Source organism: Musa acuminata, chromosome BXJ2-3, assembly GCF_036884655.1.
Source record: "Musa acuminata AAA Group cultivar baxijiao chromosome BXJ2-3, Cavendish_Baxijiao_AAA, whole genome shotgun sequence".
NCBI classification, from domain to species: domain Eukaryota; kingdom Viridiplantae; phylum Streptophyta; class Magnoliopsida; order Zingiberales; family Musaceae; genus Musa; species Musa acuminata.
The window spans coordinates 41,083,076-41,107,027 of record NC_088340.1 but is presented as its reverse complement, the minus strand read 5'-3'; the positions used below and the strand labels follow the sequence as shown (position 1 = coordinate 41,107,027).

General features: G+C 39.5%; 3 protein-coding genes across 5 annotated transcripts; 1 reads left to right on the top strand and 2 right to left on the bottom strand.

The window, feature by feature from the left end:
* Positions 1-847: 847 nt before the first annotated feature.
* LOC103978699 (SEC1 family transport protein SLY1) lies at positions 848-3,240 on the top strand. Its single transcript, XM_009394591.3, has 2 exons — positions 848-1,071; positions 1,158-3,240. Exons 1-2 carry the CDS (start codon positions 1,041-1,043, stop codon positions 2,999-3,001), a joined length of 1,875 nt encoding a protein of 624 aa, XP_009392866.2. The 5' UTR covers positions 848-1,040; the 3' UTR covers positions 3,002-3,240.
* A 7,103-nt stretch (positions 3,241-10,343) lies between these two features.
* Positions 10,344-11,925, bottom strand: LOC135608313 (protein ELC-like). The gene has a single exon (XM_065101048.1). The coding sequence runs from the start codon at positions 11,923-11,925 to the stop codon at positions 10,717-10,719; it is 1,209 nt and encodes a 402-aa protein (XP_064957120.1). The 3' UTR covers positions 10,344-10,716.
* Positions 11,926-11,949: 24 nt separating this feature from the next.
* LOC135608314 (endochitinase-like) lies at positions 11,950-20,033 on the bottom strand. 3 transcript variants are annotated; one of them, XM_065101049.1, is made up of 5 exons: positions 19,732-20,033; positions 19,508-19,661; positions 19,043-19,419; positions 13,987-14,091; positions 13,570-13,869 (listed from the first exon to the last, which is right to left on the bottom strand). In XM_065101049.1, the coding sequence occupies exons 1-5, from the start codon at positions 19,994-19,996 to the stop codon at positions 13,706-13,708; spliced, it is 1,065 nt and encodes a 354-aa protein (XP_064957121.1). In that variant the 5' UTR covers positions 19,997-20,033; the 3' UTR covers positions 13,570-13,705. The 3 variants fall into 3 exon arrangements, with proteins under 3 accessions (XP_064957123.1, XP_064957121.1, XP_064957122.1); XM_065101050.1 differs by having other exon boundaries at positions 13,588-13,869; positions 13,987-14,074; XM_065101051.1 differs by lacking the exons at positions 13,570-13,869; positions 13,987-14,091 and adding an exon at positions 11,950-12,083 and having other exon boundaries at positions 19,732-20,030.
* Positions 20,034-23,952: the final 3,919 nt, after the last annotated feature.

The window sequence follows — 23,952 nt, the reverse complement described above, 5'->3', positions numbered from 1 at the left end:
AGGACGTGGTGGCTTGCGAGCCGTGGCGATGGGGTGTAAACGATAGTGGACGGATATGATGCAGTTCTCAGGGAGATCGAACGGCAGATCTGGTGAAGGCATAGGGATTCATATGCGGACATAAAGAAAATTTTCCATTTCATTAAATAACACAAAAGGCATATTTCAGCTTCTCAAATCGTGGTTATGTTTAATGAGGAGTTAGTCTAACTAGTCGATCGCTATTAATGAGAAGAATTCACTATGATTCCGTCAACGTAACTTATATCCACTTTCCGAGTTTTCCTCCAACAAAATCTCCGACATCCACTAAAGGAGAATTACATGAACTCACGTTTGAATCAGAGTTAAAGATTTTGGTAACATACAAGATAAAATATTTAGAAACATATATAGCATAAATTATTATAATAATTTTTAATCTAAAAATAAGATTTTTAATCTAAATTATTTTTAAGCTAATACAATTCCTTGTTACTCCTGCTGCTAAGCTTCACTTAGCGAGGAACGAAAACAAAGAATCTTCATATTTATTTAATTTATTCATAAAGATAATATATCACCTAATATGAATTGTTAAATATTTATTTTATAAATTTTATTAGTAAAAAAAGAAATAAAAATAATTATGCTTAAATTGGAGGATTTATTACACATTCCATTATAGTATTTTTAACTAAGTTTTTTTGTGACTTTAATTATTTTAAATTTCCAAAATTTAATCCTACACTCAGTTGGTCTAATAAGAATCTAATCCACAGGAGAAACGTACGTGGGCTTCCGGCCCATTCCAATGCATGATCCGCGTCGGCTATTTTTTGAGATCCGCGTCAGCCTTCGCGTTGCTGATCCGAATTCAGTTTCCTTGCCCCAAAGGCTCAACCCCGTCGGATGCAGCAGGAAACGACGCACTCCGCCCCCTTTCCGCTGCTCCGAGATCCAAGCAATAACCCTACATCGACAGTTCTTCGTCGATTCGAAGCCGATCTCTGCAAGCCATAGTCGTAGATTGAGGGACGACCTCTCGATTCCGCTCATCCATGGCGCTTAATCTGCGGCAGAAGCAAACCAGTAAGCCTCCGTCTCTCCTCCCCGGATCTCAATCATTTCTTCCTTTTTGATCGTATTTTCGATCTTTGATCCGGTTATTTCGGTAGATCACATCGTCCGGATGCTCAATCTGAACCAGCCGCCGAACCCCGGCGGTGGGATCTCGTCGGGCGCCGGCGCCAACGAGGAGGTGTACAAGATCCTGATCATGGATGCCTTCTGTCGCGGCGTCCTCTCTCCGCTGATCCGCGTCAACGACCTCCGGAAGCATGGAGTCACCCTCTACTTCGGCATCGACAAGGAGCGCCAGAAGGTGCCCGACGTCCCCGCCATCTACTTCGTCCGTGCCACTCCCGACAACGTTGAACGGATCGCCGCCGACGCCGGCCGCGGCCTCTACGACTCATTCCACCTGAACTTCTCTTCCTCCCTCCCTCGCCCCCTCCTCGAGGATCTCGCGCGAAGGACCCTTGAGAAGGACGCCGTCCACCGGATTTCCAAGGTCTATGACGAGTATCTCGAGTTCGTCTCGCTCGAGAACGGCTTCTTCTCGCTCGCTCAGCCGAAGACCTACGTCCAGATCAACGATCCCTCCGCTGGGGAGCGCGAGATCGAGGACATCTTGGAGAAAATAGTCAGCGGGTTGTTCTGCGTGCTTGCCACGCTTGGAGTTGTCCCGGTAATTCGGTGTGCCCGCGGTGGCCCAGCCGAGATGGTTGCATCTGCCCTGGATGCTCGTTTGCGTGATCATTTGGTCACGAGAAACAATCTTTTCATGGAGGGTGCTGGTCTTACGAGCTCATTCCAGCGTCCGATCCTCTGTTTGTTCGATCGGAATTTTGAACTGTCAGTTGGGATCCAGCATGATTGGAACTACCGCCCACTCATTCACGATGTACTGGGGATAAAGCTCAACAGGGTGACAATGCCTGCAGAAAAGTCTGCCGTGAAGTCATATGAGTTGGATGACTCTGATCCGTTTTGGGTCGCTAATAGTTGGTCTCCATTTCAGAAGGTAGCAGAGGAGATTGAGATCCAGTTGAGCAAGTACAAGCAGGATGCTGATGAAGTGAACAGGCGTACTGCTGGGAAGGATGGGGCTGAGTTTGAAGGGACATATCATATTGGCGATACAAAGCATTTGGCGAATGCAATTAATTCACTTCCTGAGCTTACAGAACGGAAAATGATAATCGACAAACACACTAACATTGCAACTGTCCTTTTGGGTGAGATCAAGGAGAGGTCTTTGGATGCTTACTGCACCCTTGAAACTGATATGCTGACCAAAGGAAGTGTAGATAGGAGTGCATTGCTTAGTCTTCTCAGAGGGAAAGGTACTAAGGCAGATAAGGTTCGTCTTGCAATAGCTTATCTTCTTTCTTTGGAGACCACACCACAAGCTGAAGTGGAATCGATAGAGACGGCATTGAGGGAGTCTGAGGTGGATACACGTGCATTTCATTATGTAAAAAAAATAAAGTCTTTGAATGCACAATTGACAGCCTCAGCAAGCTCTAGTAGCAGGAGCAACATTGTGGATTGGGCTGAGAAACTTTATGGGCAGTCCATTAGTGCTGTGACTGCAGGGATGAAGAATCTCTTGTCAGGAGGGAGAGAGCTGGCACTAACAAGGACAGTGGAGGACTTGATGGAAGGGAAGCCAAATCCAGAGGTTGATTCTTATCTTATCTTTGATCCACGGGCTCCAAAGACAGGATCTGGAGTGCAATTGAAGGGACCCTTCAAGGAAGCGATTGTTTTCATGATAGGTGGAGGGAATTATGTCGAATATAGAAGTTTAATGGAGCTGGCACAACGCTCACAGCCAGTGAAACATGTGATTTATGGGACTACAGAGCTCCTTAACGGGACTGAATTTGTTGAGCAGCTTACTGAGTTGGGGCAGAAGATGGGTCTAGGAAATAGTGGAGTTACCCCACCCCAATGAGGAATAAAAGTATCACATCATGTGGTGTTACTTGAAGAGAGTTCTGTGAGATTGTTTGTATGCAGGTTAAGATCAAAGTTCAGCCTTGTAAACCAATCTGAGGTTTTGTGGCAATCCTCGATGGACTTGAACGCAGTGGCATTCTTCTGAAGTAATCAGCCATGTAGGTCTGCCACCTTATACCGTGCTCCTTTTCTTTCCCTTTTTTATTATAATATTCTGATGCCGTTAAGAACCTAGTGTTGGTGTTGTCCATGTGGCAAATTTGATTATTAATAAATCGAGCTACTTTTTAAAAAAATTAAATATAATCCGTATACTAGGAACTTCAGATGGCAGGTCCAATAGCATTTAGATGGTGAATAAAGTCTTCTTGAGTTGGTAAGAGGCTTCCACTTGAAGATATAAGTAGGTGTCTTTATTTTTGGGAGCATGTTTAAGTAGGTGTCTTTATTTTTGTAACAATAAAAAGTTTAAGTTCTAAATTGAATTAGTATTAAGAATTAACAAGCGCATGTTCCCTTATGTAATCATGTGCGCGTTTTGTTCCTCGTGATGAAGCCATTTAAAATAGTTTTTTGGCCACTTTGTTTGGTTGATGTAGCTTTTTGCTAATTTGTTTTCATTGTGCCATATCAACCAACCTGACATGCTCATATTTTTATTTTGCACATCGGTTGGTTCTTTACATAATGGCACAAATCACATTTCTGGTATTTGTTTTATTTGTTCAATATGCAGCTTTGGTAGGTGAACATCAAGACATTTTTTCTTCTAACTACATTACTGTTAAAGAATTTCATGCATCAAAGAATTTTCTTTAATGATGTCATGGATTCTACTAGATATGAACTTATGAGTATTTGACAATCATACATTATGTTTGTAGACCATGGCACTTCATGTTCATTAAATGGTGTCAAAAAAACACATTGTGTTTGAAAAAGTAGGCATTGATTTGTACTGTCAACACTGGTAAATTAAAGTACTTATTAGTTAATTGTGCCAAAAGATAATCAATTTCCTTTAGCCATGTTAACTGGATTATTGTTGGTTCCAATTATTGCAAATTTAAAGGCTGAGATTTTCCCTAATGGCTAACTGTTTAGGTAATATCTCTTGATTGAAGAGTACTACAGTCAGGCCTTATCCAAATAATTCATGTGTTGTATCATTTAACCAATATCTAATGCTGTATATATTGTATAATCTTTTTGTGCAATCTTTTGTTAATTTTTTGTATAGATTTTTGTCATCTTGACAGTTAAGCAGCTTATCACAGGTTAAGATATCTGATAAAACATGTCAATTGAGATATACATAATTATCAGTCTCGTTTTGTAGAATATCAAGGAGACTTAGTGATAACCAAATGCTAAAATTTGTTCATCTGGCCTCTTGAGAATAACATCAAAGAATCACTTGAGAGTATTTTTTCTTCTTTTAGCTGATCAGTTGGCCTTAAATATAAAAGAGCATTTGCAATGGATTCAAGGTCCCTGCCTTGTGGGGTTCCTTGATATTTTGATCATCAATATATCTGGGATTCTTGGACTAAAAAATTGTGTCTTAACATTTTCAGAAGTCTGTTATATTGGCTTTATTGATAGTAAAAATGTTATGATGGTAAGTTAGAATAAGTTACTTTTCACTTCTTTGTTCTTTATGGACTCGGCCTTTCTTTATTACTTGACTGAGCCAATTACATCACAAGCGCCAAGCCTACACTTAAGACTCCTTGTGAGCAACTAGTCTTCTTGCCGTTACAAGTCATATTATGTGATCTTGGTACAATTGATATAAAGTAAATGCTTACCAGGCTTGATCTTGTTAACATAGAAAACATTGAGATGATGGCTACTGTCATTTGAGGACCATCCACAATCATTGCATAATAATCTGGCGATCTTTGTGAATAGATATCATTTATCACCGATCTTGACCTTGTTAATAATATCATCAAGAAGATGGGTGCAATCGTTGCTTGTTCTTCTTGATGAAGTGAGTTCGTTGTCCTTGTTGATTGCACATTTGCTGGAATCAAGTTTTCAATCGTGCAACTCACGGCAGAATCAATTGATGAACCTCGACCCCAGCAGTCATGGCCTGACCTGCACTCATTGACAGGTCCCATGTCAATGTTGCTGTCGACATGATACGTTTTGTCACTTGCAGTCTTTGGGAAATATTAGAAGTAATTGTAGTTTTTGGTTGGAATCAGCAATTGTTGGGAGTACTTTTTTTTTTTTCTCCAAAATACATGAACACTGTCACAGATTATGCCCAAAATATATAGAGATTCATATAAGTGCCAAAATCTGAGGTAAGAATATGCACAAACCTTAGTTGATGTTTATGTCGATAACTTGGACATGTTTGTATGGAGTTTTGTTGTCAATAAGGTTAATTATGAAATGTGTGTAAACTGTTTGTTTGTTTTTTTTTTCATCTTTTTTTTGGGGGGGGGGGTTTAAGGAATTTTTAGGTCTATTGATTTGAATTATGGGGACCTGTTTGCTGTATTTGTTTGTTTTTCACTTGTTTAAATTAGGTTTATCTACACTTTCAGATAGGATTTGTTTTCGACTATGCAGGCAATTTGTTGGGCTCAGGTTTATGATGCTATTTCCATCTTTCTTTTGTTGAATACAAAATGATAGCGGGTTTAGTTTAGTTTAGTTTTTTTAGTACTTTGTATGTGCTTGACCACCGGTTTCAGTCCGATTGATGAGCTCGGGTAGTAATTCCATAGGATTTATGTTTAGCATTATAAAATGGAGAAGTCTCAAATTAAGTAGGATTAAGGTCCAATCGTGCATGTTCGATGCTATTTATTACCAGCTGATTCAAAGGTATATTTATAAGCTAGATGGTCAAGACTTCACAATAACGACAGGGTAGGTTTTGGGGGATTATTATTATTGGTGGAGGGTTGCTTCTAATGCATAGTTTGGCGTTTGGATATAGTCGAAGCGAACAGTGCATATATCAGACATATGTGGGCATGGTGGGGGTTTTTGCTAAGTAGAAACATCAACTGGTGACGACGAGTCTTATGGTAACATATTTGTTATGGCTTGGGTTGGATTATAATTAAATTACAACTTAATTTAAGATTGAGTTAAAACCAGCTAGTTTTGAACTAATTGTGGATTAATAATTATTCCATTAGATTGACTCGTAGACGAGTCGAGGGGAGATGGCATGTGGAGGTGTCATTTAACAAAAATTAACGGGTGACGTTTCAATGAGCACCTAAGGTGGTAATCAAGACGAAAAAATATATTTATTTATTTATTTATTTATTTATTTATTTATTTGTTTGTTTTCATCGTGCTTGTGAAGCAATTAAGCCCCCACACAATAGTGATCATCCATCCCATCCTAGTCACTAGCAAGGACAAGTGGAGGAACAAATGCTGGGATCATCATCCTAAGGTCATTGTATCAAATTCCACCACCATCAAATCACCTTGGCAAAATGATCGGAGATTCTGTTTTTGCTTTGTTTGAGAAGACACCCGCAAGATGCGTTTTTACATGTATTTTTGTCGGGTTTTGGAAACGAAAGCAACGTGCCAAAAACGGAGGCATCGACGCATGTTTCGAGCATCCCAAAGTATCGATGATCTATGTTGAGATAGATGCTCAAATCAATCTGATTTGTCATCCATTTCTTGTTGTTGCGATGTGTATGCCTTCGATAAAAAAAGAAAGATTTCTCCGACATTCAAGTTTAAATACCTCGAGATCTCGAGTAACCGGATCAAATGATCTATGCTTTGGTAGATGCGATCTGATTTGTGATCCATATCTTGATGCAGTGTGCGTATATCCGTATCTCGAGTAACTTGGTCAAATGATCTATGCCAAGGTTGATGAGCCAATTGATCTGATTTGTGATCCATATCTTGTCTAACTTGTCGTAACGTATGTACCCTTCGTAACAAGATTCCTCCAACACTTAAGTTAGATCTCGAGTAATCTGATCAAACAATATATGTCGAGATAGATGCTCGATCTGATTTGCAATATGTATACCCTTAGTAACAAGATTCCTTCGACACTTAAGTTTAAATATCTCGAGATCTCGGGTAACTTGGTTAAACGATCTATGCCGAGGTAGATACTCTCGAATCTATCCGATTTGTGAACCAATGTGTGTACCTTTAGTAACAAGATTCCTCTTGACTCAAGTTTAAATACCAACCTGGTCAAATGAAACGATTAGGAAAGATATTATCCAGATAAATAAATAAATAATATTCTAAGAATATTTTCACATGATGAATTCATTATATTCATTCATCTTATCCTTTTTCTGCACAGCTAATAACTGTAGGCAAAAATATCACCTATCAGACGATATCTTAGTAGTGAATCCATGATAGAACACCTATGTTCCTAGTCTAAGTATAATAAAAGAAAATTTAATTTTCAAAATAAAAAAATAAATAAAAATCGCTTGTTAATGACAAGCCAATCTGTTTAAGTCCGATCAAAGGATATCCAAAGATAATTTAGATAGGTCAGGTAAACCTAAGAAAAAGCAATAAGAGAATGCCTCCTAGTTTAACCAGTTAATGTTGCCCTCCGTAGAGCTCAATCACAAGAAATGAATCGTGAATTAAAACCCCCTCCTATGCTTACTGTCCAAAAACCATGAATTACTGTTACCTGAATCAATATGCACACCCCATAAACATCTAACCAATCACAAGAAAGGAAAACATCAATTTTTACCATCATGTAATCACTCCCAACACTTTCATAACAATTCAAATAGCAAAAAGTAATAATAATAACCATAACAATGTTAATTTTTATAATTTTCAGTCCACCTGCATCTCAACCAAATATAGACAATGGATAATTTAAATGATCAAGAAGATGCATGTGGAGGATATATCACAAAAGCGTAATCCAAAAATGTCAAACTATTAGGTGTTGTGAGATAAATCTTAAACCAGAAGATGAATCCACTAGGAATTTGGTACATTCTATTATCAGAAAGATTAGGGGCAACAATCCACTAATATATAAAATAGATCTTCAAAATGGCATGTGGTAGGCGGAAAAAAATGTAAAGTATAGTATTTCTACCAAGATTCGAGTTTAAATAAGCGAAGCAAAGCATTAGCTAGAATTTACCTCGGTTGCTACTGCCTCCACATCGAGGGCACCATTTGATGAAAGAAAAGACTTGTATCACCCTACAGCTATTATGACGAGAACAAGAACATTCAAAATAAATTGAATCGCAGATCCTTGAAGCCAGCATGCATGTAGAGTCGACTACAGATGATGCAGAGCATGAATGCATTCACCCCAACCATTACCGGTTAACAAATGATCTCAAGCAGGCCATATTTGTCTTGCCATATATTACGCTAACCAATCCAACTGAAACATTCCTGCATCTTACAATTTTCAGTAAGGTAGTTTTACCAAATACATAGTGAGTAGCAAAAGTGAATGATTTTGCTGGCTTGATGAAATAGTTGGAGCTTTATGGCTCATAGGAGAGTGTCAATCTTTGCTTCTCTAGACCATGCAACATTAATGTCTATTGAGATCAAAGTAAGTTTGAAATACCATTGCTATCGATCAAAAACTGACTGATTTACCAGTCCAATAACCCATCGGATGATTCATCGAAGTAGGTCCGGTATGGGTCTGTATGTCCAATAAGCTCGTAGTCGACAGACCAGCATTGTAGTCGACAAACCAGCATGAACCTTACCATCCAGTACTAGTACCATTTAAAAAAAAAAATGAAAATAACTGTCAATGTCCTTTTTCTTATTCTTTCTTTCACATGGTTGCTCTCCTCCTCTGCCACTGCCACCTCCTTTCCTCCTCTTCTTCTCCTCTTTCCTATTCTAATCATCTTTATTCTCTGGTCCAAATAGTATTAATCTGGTCACTGGGTGATCAGACCAAGAGATTTTAACCCTTTTTGATGTGGTTGGTAAATTGGAGATGATTTTGGTTGAAATAGAATCTTTATTCTGATGAACAAAAAGTTTTTGAAGATCAACTGAGCGATCAAAGTTACTCAAGAATAACTTCTTGATGATTTCACTTTATCAAGAATCATTGCTCTCATCAATCTTTGTATCTTCTAACAACTGTCAAACACATCATTTCCTTTCGACATTCGGTTTGGCAATAGCCTCTCTTGCCACCACTAGCATTTTCCACACAACAATTTTTAGAATTTAAATTAATCGTGCACAATCACATAGCCATTTTAGAACCTTTCTAGAAGTCAAATGAACCATGCACCAATTTGTTTTTGCCATTACGATCAAGTAATAGAGGTGAACCAATTATGCTAGAGTAGCCATTTCCGACATCATTGCAGCATACAAATCGATGCAGGCTATGACTGTCAGTGTAGCCCCACCTAGTGTTAATAGATCTCTTCGGTTGTAGTTGCATACACCATTACTTGGCATATATGTATAGTTATTAGAAATGCTGCTATATTCTGACATTGCAGCTTACAAATTGATGCAGGCTATGACTGTCACTGTAGCCCCACCTAATGTTAATAGATCTCTTCAGTTGTAGTTGCATACATCATTACTTGGCATATATGTATAGTTATTAGAAATGCTGCTATATCCTGCTAATCGATGACCATTCTTACAGAGAATGACTTATTAAGATTTGACTAAAACAATCTAACTGCCTTAACTCCCTAATAAACAACCAGTCTTATCTACAACTTTCATCTCTCATCCCTCGACATATAATCCTGAAACTTAAGCGATAACTTGGCATCCTGCTTAGAATTCTGCCAATCCGATGGTCCTCTAGACATGTATTCTTTATATTTCCTAGATGAATGCAATATGTCTTTATCAAGTCACGAATTTGCCTAAACATTTTGAATCCAATGTCAGAATCCGATTAACATACTCTCTGCAATCCGCACTTACAATTACACAATATAGATATGGTGATAATATTATCTTTAACCACCTAGAGATGAAAAAATAGTGCTATAGAAGACGAACAAAGTGAGAGCAATTGGTTCATTACCAGCCGCTGCAACATATATAGCAAGCTAAATTGTGCAGATTAAACAATTATAAACAAATTTGCCACTGGTTGATTGGTTTAGTATTATGATCAATGATGGCCTGATAATTTCCTGTCAAAGATAGGCTCACTACCAGGAAGACATGAACTTATAAATAGTTCACATTGACGACCATCACAGAATATCACACATCCAGTTCACATTTTAGATTTTTGTAAGATTACATTTGCCCAAAGAACAGAAGTACAATCCTAATAAGAACAAACATTAGAAGCATCAGCACGTTATAAGTAAAACTCACACCAAGATAGTACTTTCATATAAAGCAACATTTACTTGATCCTAGTAAGAACAATACATATCAACAAATTAACATTCCCAAATATGCAAGACCTCCTGCTAAACAAAATTATATGATGTTTTTTATCTAAAAAGTTCCAGCATTGGAGCAAACATACACCAAGGAATTATAAATCTGTTGAGTTCAAGATGAGGATATGGACTATTCAGGTGGACAAAGCGATAAGAGCAACTGTGGAGATGATGAATTATTCAGCGACGAGAGCTCTGGACGACAGTAAAATATCCAGTCTAGGAAATAGTATGTAGAAGCAAGGAAGAAGCAAATGTACACAAGAAGATATCAACCACTAACCTCCACTCTCTAGGAAGCATAGAGTGGCACCCTTGCCGCCAGTCTTGTGACCTGAGCAGCACGAGCCTTGGCTATGGTCGCCCGGTGGAAGAACTGCTCCCTGCACAACGCCCTCACACTCTTGAGATACGATTCAAACGTGATCGCCCCCTCCTGCACCGCCTTGTCCAGCGAGTAGACCGTGTCCTCCACCGCCAAGTCGGCAGCCGTGCACTCCAGTATCTGCCTCGACAGCCCATCCACCAGCTCAAACACTTCATCGGCGTCCAAGACATCCCGGCCTGTTTTTTTGCCTTCGGTCTCCCTCGTCCAGCCCTCGAGCACGTCGGTGTTCATGAGCACGAGCTGCAGCTGCTGCTCGAGCCCTTCCATCTCCTCGACCATCTCGCGGACCCCGCGCACGAGTTCCTCTCCCCGGCCACGCAGATTGGCCTGGACGGAGAGGATGGCCTCCATCTCCGCCTCCTGAGCCGTGCGCAGGCCGGCCGCGTCGCGGTGCACGTTCTCCAGGATCTTGGCGACGGCGTTGCGGCGGAAGGCCTCGGCGGAATCCTCGGTCGGTCGCACCGGCTGCTGGATCTGCGGTGAGGGCGGGAACCCGCCGTAGGGGGACGGCAAGGAGGAATAGATCCGGGATTGCAACGGCGATGATGAAGAAAGGGAAGGGACGGGATCGGGATTTGGATTGGGAGGAGGGGGATTGGGGTGTACGGTGGTGACGGGACGGGAGTAGAGAGGGGGGTCGAGGCCGAAGAGGTGAGAGAGGGAGCGGACGAGATCGACGAGGTTGGAGGCCGGGAAGACCCAGGTGGCGAGGTAGGGGACGGCGGCGGCGCGGACGAGGCCGGAGGGTTCGACGAGGGGATGACCGGGTTTGACGAGCATGTCGCGCGTGGGGGTGAGGAAGACAGCGGGGGGGCGGCGGGGGTAGGGCTCGAGGAGCCACACCGCAGACGGGAGATTGTAGGCGGCGCCGCGGTAGACGATGGGGAGGGTGCCCTCGGCCTGGAGGAGGTGGGAGGAGCGGCCATCGTCGTGGGTGAAGGTGGCGGCCCGGGGGCGGAGAGAGGGATAGGCCTCGGCGAGCGCCACCAGGTGCTGCCGGATCAGCCACTTGGCGTCCTCCGCGTAGGGGAGCGCCGCCGGGCCGCGCTGCGACAGGGCGGTGCTCAGGTATTGCTGCACGTACTGGGAGCCCGGCTGCGAGGGACAAGCCATCGGAGACGACGACGACGACTCCTTCTACTCTTGATCTTGTGATGGAGGGCTGTGATTTGCTCTGAGGTCAACAAGATCCGGTCATCGTCGTCACCTCGCACCCACGTCTCCTCCTTTTCTTTCCCTTCTTTTTGCTACGGCGGGGGTCGGTTTGTTTGCTTCCGTCGTAAGTTTTGGCGTGTCATTGGCAGTTACAATCAAACACTCTTTTATTTTCTTTATTTATTTCTATTCACAATAATAAATTAAATACATATCTAAAATAAACAAATACATCCCTCCAAAGTTAATGACTAATGATTTCATATATTTTGCTTTAAACTAAACCTTTCCTTTGGAAGCGTAAAAACTAAAGAATTATATATTTAAGGAGTCAATAAATTTTCTATTCGACAAAAGAAATTATAGATTCATTTTTTTTCTATTTTTTCCGTTTCTTTAACTACACAAAATTGTTCTTAATTTTTTTTTATTTTTAGCTTGACTTTTCTCCGACCAAATTTATATATTTTCTTTTGCTAACATTCGGACTAATTAAATAATATCTTATATAATTAATTATTTGTATCGTTTTGATTCTTATACTTTCAAATGTTAGATTATGATTCGTCTAAAAATAAAATATTTAATCTTATTTTTCTTATATTATTATCTATATTGACGAAAATAACGTACGGTGATAAATTGAAATGAGATAACATTAAACTTTATGATATTTATAATATAAAAGTAAATGTTCTACTTTTATAAATATAAAATTTTAATATAATTTTTAAAAATATATTAATCGAGATACTAAATATAATTAATTATAAAAATAATATATAATTAGTCTCCCAATCCGTCGATTCTATGTTATTATGAGGCTTCTCTGACCCTTGGATTTGATCAAAGCTGTCTGAAGCACCTCATCAACCTCAGTGGACGGTGCCTGATCTGCACCATGACCACAGCTTCAACTCTGGCTGGCAGAACAAGAAATCCATCCCAACTCTTCACAGTTCTTAGTCTACTGTGGTAAGAAGAACATGCAATCGGTGCGGAGAACAAAGGGAGTATCACGCCATTTGAGTTACTATGGAAATGGAACACAGCCGATGCAACTATAAGTAGCAGCTACTGTGGTCTTCCAGTCCCTGCATGGCTGCTGCTTTGGGTTCTGAAAGTGAGGGTTGCAGGAAGCTGAACACTCGCAGATGTTCAGTTTCCTCCAACATCTCACCTTCAATGGCTCAAGAAAATTACAACAAAGTGGAGATTTGAATGTGAGAATTGGAGGAAATCAAAGCAATTGCAATCAAACATTGGTTTGGTTTCCTCCAATATCTCACCTTCATTGCTCCACGCAACTGTTCAATCTTACTCATCTTCTCATTTAGCCTCAATCGTTTAAGCGATCAATTACAGTTTGTCTGATACTTAGTTTTCGACTATTTAGAATCATAAATCTTGCATTTGTAAGGGTAGGATCTCTGTTAATGTTTTTATGGAGGGTTTACTGCTTTGACACCCACCTAGAAATCGAAACAAAGAAACAGTTCTAACAATATCAAAATGTACAATTGAAGCATGAAATTTGTTGTCTAACATATTCTTCAAATTAAGTTATATGATTCTTAATACAATATTGATATCCTATAATTCCACAAACATGGTTGGTAGTTGTTAGTGAACCTTTACGCTGTAGCCAAGGTCTCGGTCCAGTTTTCGATGTACAAGGTTGTTCATGTGGATACTCTGAGGGCGAGCGACGAGTCGGGTCGAGTTCGAGCCTCATCCCTCAAGTGTTATTTTTTCTCTTAGTGAGTGGCCTGCTTCTCCGTCGTTGGGCTCCTACATATAGGTCGGGATCGGGAGGGAGATTTTCCGACTCGATCCCTCCGAAGCTTAAGTTTGCTTTGGGTGGAATAAGAGAGAGTTGAGTGTTTGAAATGCCTCCCATTCCTGATTAGAGAAGGTTAGCTTTTATATCTGTGAAGATGAGTTGGTCATACAGGGTTAATTTATTACGGTCGGCACCTCCGACGATTGACTTAAGCTTATATACGAGCGTCAACCGACCTGCACGGATCGGCGTCGCACGGCGTCTTCCCGAGCTTTCCGGAGTGACTATACTGTGATGATGTTTGTCTGCCTGGGTCCACATGAGCTTTGCCAATATATGCCCTGTTAGTAGTGATTAAATATAAATTTAAAAAACTATGCAAGAATTTTATAGTTCATACAACACTCCATGGAGATTAAAAATATATGATGATAATAAAAAATAAAATACTACATCTCTTTCTTGAATTAACTCGAATTTAAATCAAAATTCAAATCCCTTCGTACATCCTCTCATATACGCATCAAATATTCAAATCCCTTCGTACATCCCTTCCTTGTTTTTGCGTTAACGATTTTGACGTTAAAATTCTTCCTAAACACAACACACGCAGTTCAAAACCAATCATTCGCACTAACAACCTGGCTCTGATACCACTGTTGAAAAATCTTAGGGGCGACATCATATGCGCAGCGAAAAAACAAGAAAACAAAATCCCCGATTCCCAAAGAGATGTTCGTCGTCATGCGAAGATTGGTGCGTAAAATCAGCGAAACTTAAAACTGCGTATAGAGTAGATTGTGTTACCTAGGGAGATCGTATATCCTTATTTCCTTGCAGATCTTTAGGAGAGGGTGAAGGAGGTCAAGCATCCTCATCTCTAGCGGTGATCCACACAGCAGGGTTGCGACGACACTCCTCAAAACTCCAGGCCTACTTTGAGGTGGAGAGGGGGAGGAGAATAGGAGAGGCAAGCAAAGGCTATAGCCTATAAGTCTCTGAATCCCTCTTATTTATAGAGGTCCCCTGTCAAACCCTAATGGGTCCTCCCCTACCTCCCATAGTGGGTATTGGATCTGCATCCAATAAGACAAGGGCTCCGTCGGATATCTCATATCCGAACCTCTACTCATCGCAATGTCTACCATATGTGTGTGACCCTCTAGGCCCAATATCGAGCTGGCCGTGAGTCATATCTTTCAGAACTCCTTCTAACTCAGTGAATTATTATCTCTGTAATAATTCACTCGACTCATCGACTACGGACGTACTAGGCCACTACGTTGTAGTCCCCAGACGATACAGGGGAATCCAATCCATTGGACCTGTCTATCCTCAGTTATCGTGTACCTATAGTCCCTCAACCATCTAATATCTCAAAGACCGTATATCGAGCATGTGTTGGGAAATCATGGGGGCGGCATCACATGCGCAGCGGAAGAACAAGAAAACAAAATCCCCGATTCCCAAAAAGATGTTCGTCGTCGTGCGAAGATTGGTGCGCAAAAATCCGCGAAACATGAAACTGCGTATAGAGTAGATTATGTTACCTAGGGAGATCGTATATTCCTGTTTCCTTGCAGATCCTTAGGAGAGGGTAAAGGAGGTCAAGCATCCTCCTCTCTAGCGGTGATCCACACAGTAGGGTTGCGACGACGCTCCTCAAGACTCCAGGCCTACTATGAGGTGGAGAGGAAGAGCAGAATAGGAAAGGCAAGCAAAGGCTCTAGCCTATGAGGCTCTGAATCCCTCATATTTATAGAGGTCCCCTGTCAAACCCTAATGGGTTCTCCCCTAGTGGGTATTGGATCTGCATCCAATAAGACAAGGGCTCTGTCGGATATCTCATATCCGAAGCTCTACTTATCGCAATGCCTACCATATGTGTGTGACCCTCTAGGCCCAATATCGAGCTGGCCGTGAATCATATCTGTCATAACTCCTTCTAACTCAGTGAATTATTATCTCTATAATAATTCACTTGACTCATCGACTACGGAAGTACTAGGCCACTACGCCGTAGTCCCCAAACGATACAGGGGAATCCAATCCATTGGACATGTCTGTCCTCAGTTACCGTTTACCTATAGTCCCTTATCCATCTAATATCCCAGAGACCGTATATCGAGCATGGTGTTGTCAGACCTATACGGTTTCTACTCGAGTCTCGCTCTAATCGGATTCTCCCGAAGAACTCTTTCTCTCTCAACCCGAATGACCCTGGCCAGGGATTTGTCTGAGCAAGAACACATGGGATATTCCTCTCATGATGCCGAGAGTGGATGATCCTCTATCGACACTCAATAGCCCTCGTAAGGTCGACTACCACTCCCAATGACCAGCTGTACTAGATCTGGGACAACCAAACCTATAAGTCCAGTATCAAAGAGTGGAGCACTCATACAGGACATCCTTGGTGTCTCAAATCTAAGGACCAGATACACCACTAGGACTACGGAATCGTTGTCTGACAATAAGGCATTATTAACCATCCAGCATTCCGTAAGCGGATCAATCAGTGAACTCATTCTCCAATGAGCACATGTACTGTATCCCTAGTATCCCTACACGAGCAGCTATGAGACCAGCTGCATCCATCATATGGACGGGTATACAGCACACCAGTCTATCCAGTTATCACGATGTCCCTCTCGAGTAACCTATGACCGGGATCATTTAGGATATGTGTTTAAAGGTGAATCGATCTCATTATCGTAATCTCATCACGATCCGATTCCCATCGCACAAATCCAAGGACATCACAATATATGTATGCATTTATGCAATAGTTATAAAGTGATATACACCAAAATATAATAAGCAAAATGATTCTGTATCAAGTCACACGTGCCATCACTCATGTGATTGGTTTGCTGGGCACCTATGACTGGCAGCATGGTGCTGTCAGACCCATATGGTTTCTACTCGAGTCTCGCTCTTATCGGATTCTCTCGGAGAACTCTTTCTCTCTCAACCCGAATGACCCTGGCCAGGGATTTGTTTAAGCAAGAACACATAGGATATTCCTCTCATGATGCCGAGAGTGGATGATCATCTATCGACACTCAATAGCCCTCGTAAGGTCGACTACCACTCCCAATGACCAGCTGTACTAGATCTGGGACAGCCAAACCTATAAGTCTGGTATCAAAGAGTGGAGCACTCATACAGGACATCCTTGGTGTCTCAAGTCTAAGGACCAGATACACCACTAAGACTACGGAATCGCTATCTGATAATAAGGCATCATCAACCATCCAGCATTTCGTAAGCGGATCAATCAGTGAACTCATTCTCCAATGAGCACCTGTACTATATCCCTAGTGTCCATACACGAGCAGCTATGAGACCAGTTGCATCCATCATATGGACGGGTATACAGCACACCAGTCTGTCCGGTTATCACGATGTCCCTCTCGAATAACCTATGACCGGGATTATTTATGATATGTATTTAAAGGTGAATCGATCTCATTATCGTGATCTCATCACGATCCGATTCTCATTGCACAAATCCAATGACATCACAATATATATATATATATATATATATATGCATTTATGCAATAGCTATAAAGTGATATACGTCAAAATATAATAAGCAAAAATATTCTGTATTAAGTCACACGTGTTATCACTCACGTGATTGGCTTATTGGGCACCTATGACTAGCACAATCATGGCCTTTTTTTCCACAAACACTCTCCACTTCATCTCCACGGCTTTGCCGATGGTGATTGGGCAAGGAATTTTGATGATAGAACATCCACATCGAGGTATATTCTCTTCCTTGGATCTAATCTAATCAATTGGAGTTCTAAGAAGCAAAAGACAGTTGCACGTTCTACAACTGAAGCTGAACACCATGTTATAGACATCGCTGCTGCAGAACTCAATTGGGTCATGAATCTCCTCAAGGAACTTGACATCAATATCACCTCTACTCCTACAATATATTGTGACAATGTCGGAGCCACTTATCCATGTACTAATCCAGCATTTCACTCACGCATGAAACACATAGGCATCAACTTTCACTTCGTACGAAAACAAGTTATCAAACATTAACTACGTGTTTCTCATGGAAAAATTCTCTCTTCTAATATGTATAAATAGGAAGTATTGTATTATTTCAAATTAATGCAATCTCTTCTTTATATTTTATTTCTATCACTGTGAAGCTACCTTTGGACCAAATGAGGTGTCTGTGGAAATCGCATAGGCAAGTCTTTGGATAAGTCTTGTGACCAAAGGCTACAGAGTGCGTGTTGGGGTACCGCTTCTCATCTGTTGCTATCTGTATGACACAAATGTTTCTACTGCTCATTAGTCACCAAATAATTCCTCATGGACAAGACCAGTCAAGAGTGGCGCTTCCTTCTCTCTCTCTCTCCTCTTTCTATTCAGCGTATAGTCATGACAATTCTGATAGTTGTATGTCTCCTTCACTTGTAGGAAAAGAATCTTAAGCCTCTGCCATCTTTCCACCACTTTTATTTGGGTTTCCTTGTGTTGTAAGTCCAAAGAATAAGTAAAGTAGTTTATATATATATATATATATATATATATATATATATATATATAAGAGGATCCTCCTTATTTCACAAGTCTTACACTTACTACATTATGATGCAGAACTAATTTAGTTTATATTTTTATTTTGATAAATTTAATTAGTTTTAAAATATATTTTATAAGATGTTATATATATATATATATATATATATATATATAATAATAATAATAATGCTTATCATTAAGATATTATCAAGAGAGGAAGATTATTTCTCGAATTAAGTCAAAAGAATTATTTTCTTCTATATTTGATTTGATGTGATTATAATATTTCTCATTCTACTTGAATCTATATAAAAAGGGATTAAAATATTATAATACATCAATCGTCGGATAGTTATCTATTTTTTATATATTTTTATTTTTATTATTAAAAAATATGTTATTACTCATCATACATCACATAATTTGATGATAATATATCATGTCCACTTATTAAGGGTTAAAAAAATAAAAATCAAGTTGATAATTTTTTTATATACAAATACTGATCTCGTCCTAACCAAAACCAAACTCACTTACTTGGGTTCATTCGACACAATTTGGAAGTTTTAACTAAAGACTTTTATTGCTGACAACAAAAATCCTAAGATCAAATCTACCTTCTCCATTTATCATTTTTTAAAAATATTTTATTGAAACTAAAATATATATTATGTAATCTTACCATTCAATTAATAATAATACTAATAATAATAATAATAAATGTCGCTGTACCTGCTGTAGAAGTAAAGGGTCTCGGATTGTAGCAGTCCAAGTTGTCTCCGTAGCTCACCCCCAGCAAGTCGCAGTACCTCTTGTAGAAGCCGATCCTATCCGCCACCCTGGCATCGGACCCATTCCCGCACTCCAACCCTCCATTGATGATGTTGGTGGTGACACCGTAGCCCGTAAGCCTTCCGGCCGCCCGGTCGGCGTTGGATGGCGTCCACCTCCCGGTTATCACGTCGTGGCACGACGGCATGGGCGACTGAGGAGTCATCCAGAACCACAGAGCCGTCTTGAAGGAGATGGTCGCGTCGGTGGCCACCAGGTCTGGGTTCTTGAGTAGGTCGGAGCCGATGGCTTTCCCGGCCGGCCCGTAGTTGTAGTTGCTGCACGCAGAACACATCGGATTGTTGCGTTAGAAAGGCCATCGTTGTGAACTCGATCGCAGCGATGAACTGTAAGAGTATGGCTTACTATGAGATTTGGATGGGGCCTCGGCCGTAGTATTTCTTGCCTGCAGCGCACGGCCACTGCGAGTTGGCGACGCAGTAGTCCTTTGGGGGGTTCCGTTCACTGATGAAGCAGTAACCCCACGCGTACGGGCCATCGGGCGCCGTCGGCCACCCACCTGCCAAACCTCATGCATTCAGCTCTCTATCCATAAACAGTTGACGAGCCTTGGGAGCTGTACGAAGTACCTGTCGTCTCGTGAGACGTTTGCGCCAAGAAAGCCGCGATCTCCCTCTTCTTCGTGGCGTCGTCGCCGGTCGTCCCGAACCCACTGAAGGAGTTGGTGGCGGCGATGAAGGCGGTGTACGTGTAGAAGCCCTTGCCGGGGCAGGCTGCGTCGTTGCGATGCTTCAACATCTGATCGAAGAGGGAGGAGCTGATGATCGAGCCAACGCTGCCATCGCCGAGCGACGATAACAGGGTGAAGATGACCAACAACAACAGGGCCTTCATCCTCCTTAGCAGTGGTGGTGGTGGTGTGGGTGGGAGGTGGTGCTTATATAGAGAAATGGACTACGTTGAGAGGTCTTTTGCCGTTCGTTGGCTGTCTTCGTCCAAGGAAATGCTTTCTGCCCGCTGTGAAGCTACCGTTGCCCAAATGAGGTGCACGTGGGAAATCGCAGACGCAAGTCTTTGGATAAGTCTTGTGACCAAAGGCTACACAGAGTGCGTGTTGGGGTACCGCTTCTCATCTGTTGCTATCTGTGTGACACAAATGTTTCTACTGCTCATTAGTCGACAAATAATTCCTCATGGACAAGACTGACGCTTCCTTCTCTCTCTCTCTCCTCTTTTTCTTCGGCGTATAGTTATGGCAATTCTTATAGTTGTGCGTCTCCTTCGGAAAAGTTCCCTTCAGCCTCTGCCAACTTTCCGCCACCTTTATTTGGGTTTCCTGACTTGTGTTGTACGTCCAAAGAATGAGTAAAGTAGTTTACATATACATATAAATATAAATATATGTATATATATATATACATATATATATATACATATATATATATACATATATATATATACATATATATATATATATATATATTGCTAATCATTAAGGATATTATCGAGTGAGGAAGATTATTTCTCGGATTAAGTCAAAATCATTATTTTCTTCTATATTTGATTTTATGCGATTATAATCTTTCTCATTCTACTTGAATCCATATAAAAGGATTAAAATATTATAATACATCAATAGACGGATAGTTATCTATTTTTTCTCTATTTATATTTTTATTATTAAAAAATGTTATTACTCATCATACATCACATGATTTGATGATGATATATCATGTCCATTTATTAAGGGTTAAAAAAATAAAAATCAAGTTGATAATTTGTTATATACAAATACTGATCTCATGGTAACCATACACCAAACCCACTTATTAGGGTTCATTTGACACATTTTGGAAGTATTAACTAAACACTTTTATCGCTGACAACAAAAATCCTAAGATCAAATCTACCTTCTCCATTTATCATTTTTTAAAATAGTTTATTAAAATTAAAATATATATTATATAATATTATCATTTAATTAATTAATTAATTAATAATAATAATAATAATAATAAACAACAACAACAACAACAACAACAATAATAATAATAATAATATTTAAGCAAACAGAATTGAAGTGCGTTTGAAAATGAATTTCTTTTTAAACGTGAATCGGGAGACTGATCCTTAGTTTCCGCCGATCGATGCCGGCGGCCGAATGGTCAGTCAATATAAGATAAGATGTTTCTGCACAGTGTTGGAATTATGTTGATGAGGGTGACATTGAACTTAATGGTCCAGCTTGATTAATTGCTTAGAAAGTCGAGCACATGAACATGTTGCCATCCTAGTCATCGTGCTTGTCCACCTAATTTATTAGATATTTGGACCAACTAAAGTTCATCTCCATCATGTTAAGGTAAGTTATATTATGGCTTACTGGTGTCACTATAATCAATATGTTTACTAAAGTATCTCCAAAGAGAGATCGAAGAGGTCGAAGGTTTACGTCATATCTCATATACGAATGTTATGTGATAATTATATAGAAATTGAAGCAATCTTGCAATTTTAAGGGTAGGGTCGCTGTTAATGTTTTTATGGAGGGTTTACTGCTTTGACACCCACCTAGAAATTGAAACAAAGAAACAGTTCTAACAACATCAAAATGTACAATTGAAGCATGAAATTTGTTGTCTAACATATTTTTCAAATTAAGTTATATGATTCTTAATACAATATTGATATCATATAATTCCTGGTTGGTAGTTGTTAGTGAACCGTTACGTTGTGGTCGATGTCTCATTACTGCTCAATTCAATCTTCGATGTACAAGGTTGCCCATATGGATGCTCGGGTGACGAGGGCGAGCGTCGGGTCGGGTTCGAGCCTCATCCCCCAAATATTGTCTTTTCTCTTAGCGAGTGGCCTATTCTTAGTTGTTGAGCTCCTGTACGCAGGTCGAGGTCGGTAGGGAGATTTCCCGACTTGATCCCTCTGAACCTTAAGTTAGTTTTTGATGGAATAAGAGAGAGTTAGGTATTCAAAGTGCCTCTCATTCTTGATTAGGGAGGGTTAGCTTTTATACCTACAAGGATGAGTTGATCGTACGGGGTCAATTTACTGTGGTCGGCTCCTCGAGCGGTTGACTTAAGTTTATATACGAGCGCGTGACCGACCTATATGGATCGACGTCGCGCGGTGTCATCCTGAGCTCTCCGGAGTGGCTATACTGAAATGATATCTGTCTTCCTAGATCCATGTGAGCAATATCAAAATATATCATATCAATAGTGATTAAATATAAATTTAAAAAACGAGACAAGGATTTTGTAGTTCACACAACACTCTATAGAGATTAAAAATATATGATGATAATAAAAAATAAACACTGCATCTCTCTATTGAATTAACTCAAATTTAAATCAAAATTCAAATCCTTTGTGCATCCTCTCACATCAAATATTTTTCCTCTTAGACTCATAGTTAAAAATAAATAAATCATAGTTCTTAAGAATTTATTTTGGTACTTGAAATCATTTTCCTTGAACTAACCTTTTTCTCTAATTAAATATTACCTACTAACACTAACATTTTTATATTGTCTATCTTAAATAAATCTTTTAAGGGAACACTGAATATATTTTTTATGGACAGTCTCAATATTTTTCTGATTCAAGTACGTGGGTGGCATGAAGAACAGAGTTGACTTTTGGGTTGACCATTCTCCCCTGACGTGCTTCCATGTTGTCACGTATACCGGTAAGAACTTGGGAAGATGCCTCGACGTGGAAGCCACTCAAAGGGCAGCATGCAATAATCTTTTCATGAAATTGGAGGTAGCTTTTGCACGAGACTGCAACGAGATAGGATACTGCAATATAAACAATGTTGGAAATCTCGAGGATATCTGATGGTAAATGAAGAAGATGCAAATTAATTGCGATTCATGAAATATATCATACGTTGATCTGCCGAATGTTAACCGTACGATTACTTCTCTCTCGGTGGAAGCATCCTTTGTTGACCATTTCTCGTATTAAGAATTATCTAAGAATATGTTGTTTATTGCATTCACCAACAAAGATATCCATGGAAATGATGATTAATGAAACCGAGGAAAGAGTACAATGCAAAGACGTGCCCATAATAATTCCTAATTTATTGTTTTATAAAAATCATAGTCAAACGAAAAAAAAATCCTTCGCTTGTTAGATCATTTATTTTTTAATAAATTATAATAAATCAATAAACTCGAATGACTGTTTTAACATAACATACATTTGATTATTATTTTTAATGAGAACTAATTAAGAGCTTTGGATGAATACAATATATCTTTAGCTTATAGGATTTATCCTAAAACCTATCTATAGCTCATAGTTAATTACATATTATCGTTTGTAGTTAAATTTTATCTCGATATTTAGGCTTAAAAATTTATATTTGAATATTTATAGTTATTAAAATGAAACATGTTCTATCGATTTTATCGATAAAAATATGAAATATATACATATATATATATATATATATATATAATTTTAATATTTCGGTTGATGATGACGACGACACCCAGTGGTGTTATCATCTATCACTACTAGTTAAAATATTAAAATTATTTTTTTACCTATTATTTTTATATTTTTCAATAAAACCAATGACATTAAGATAAATGAAGATATTTTTTTATAATTATAAAAATTTAAATATAAAGATTAAGATTTTACTAAGGGGGGTAATATGTCATTGACCCCTCACGCCGGGTTATTTTTCTTGTTTTAATAATATATTTTTCGATTGTTCTCTCTGTTTTCTTATAAATTAGTCATATAATTTAAATTTAAATTAAATATATGTTGGGACCATTTTGCATACGGCACAACTTGATCATTTGGTCTTACCAA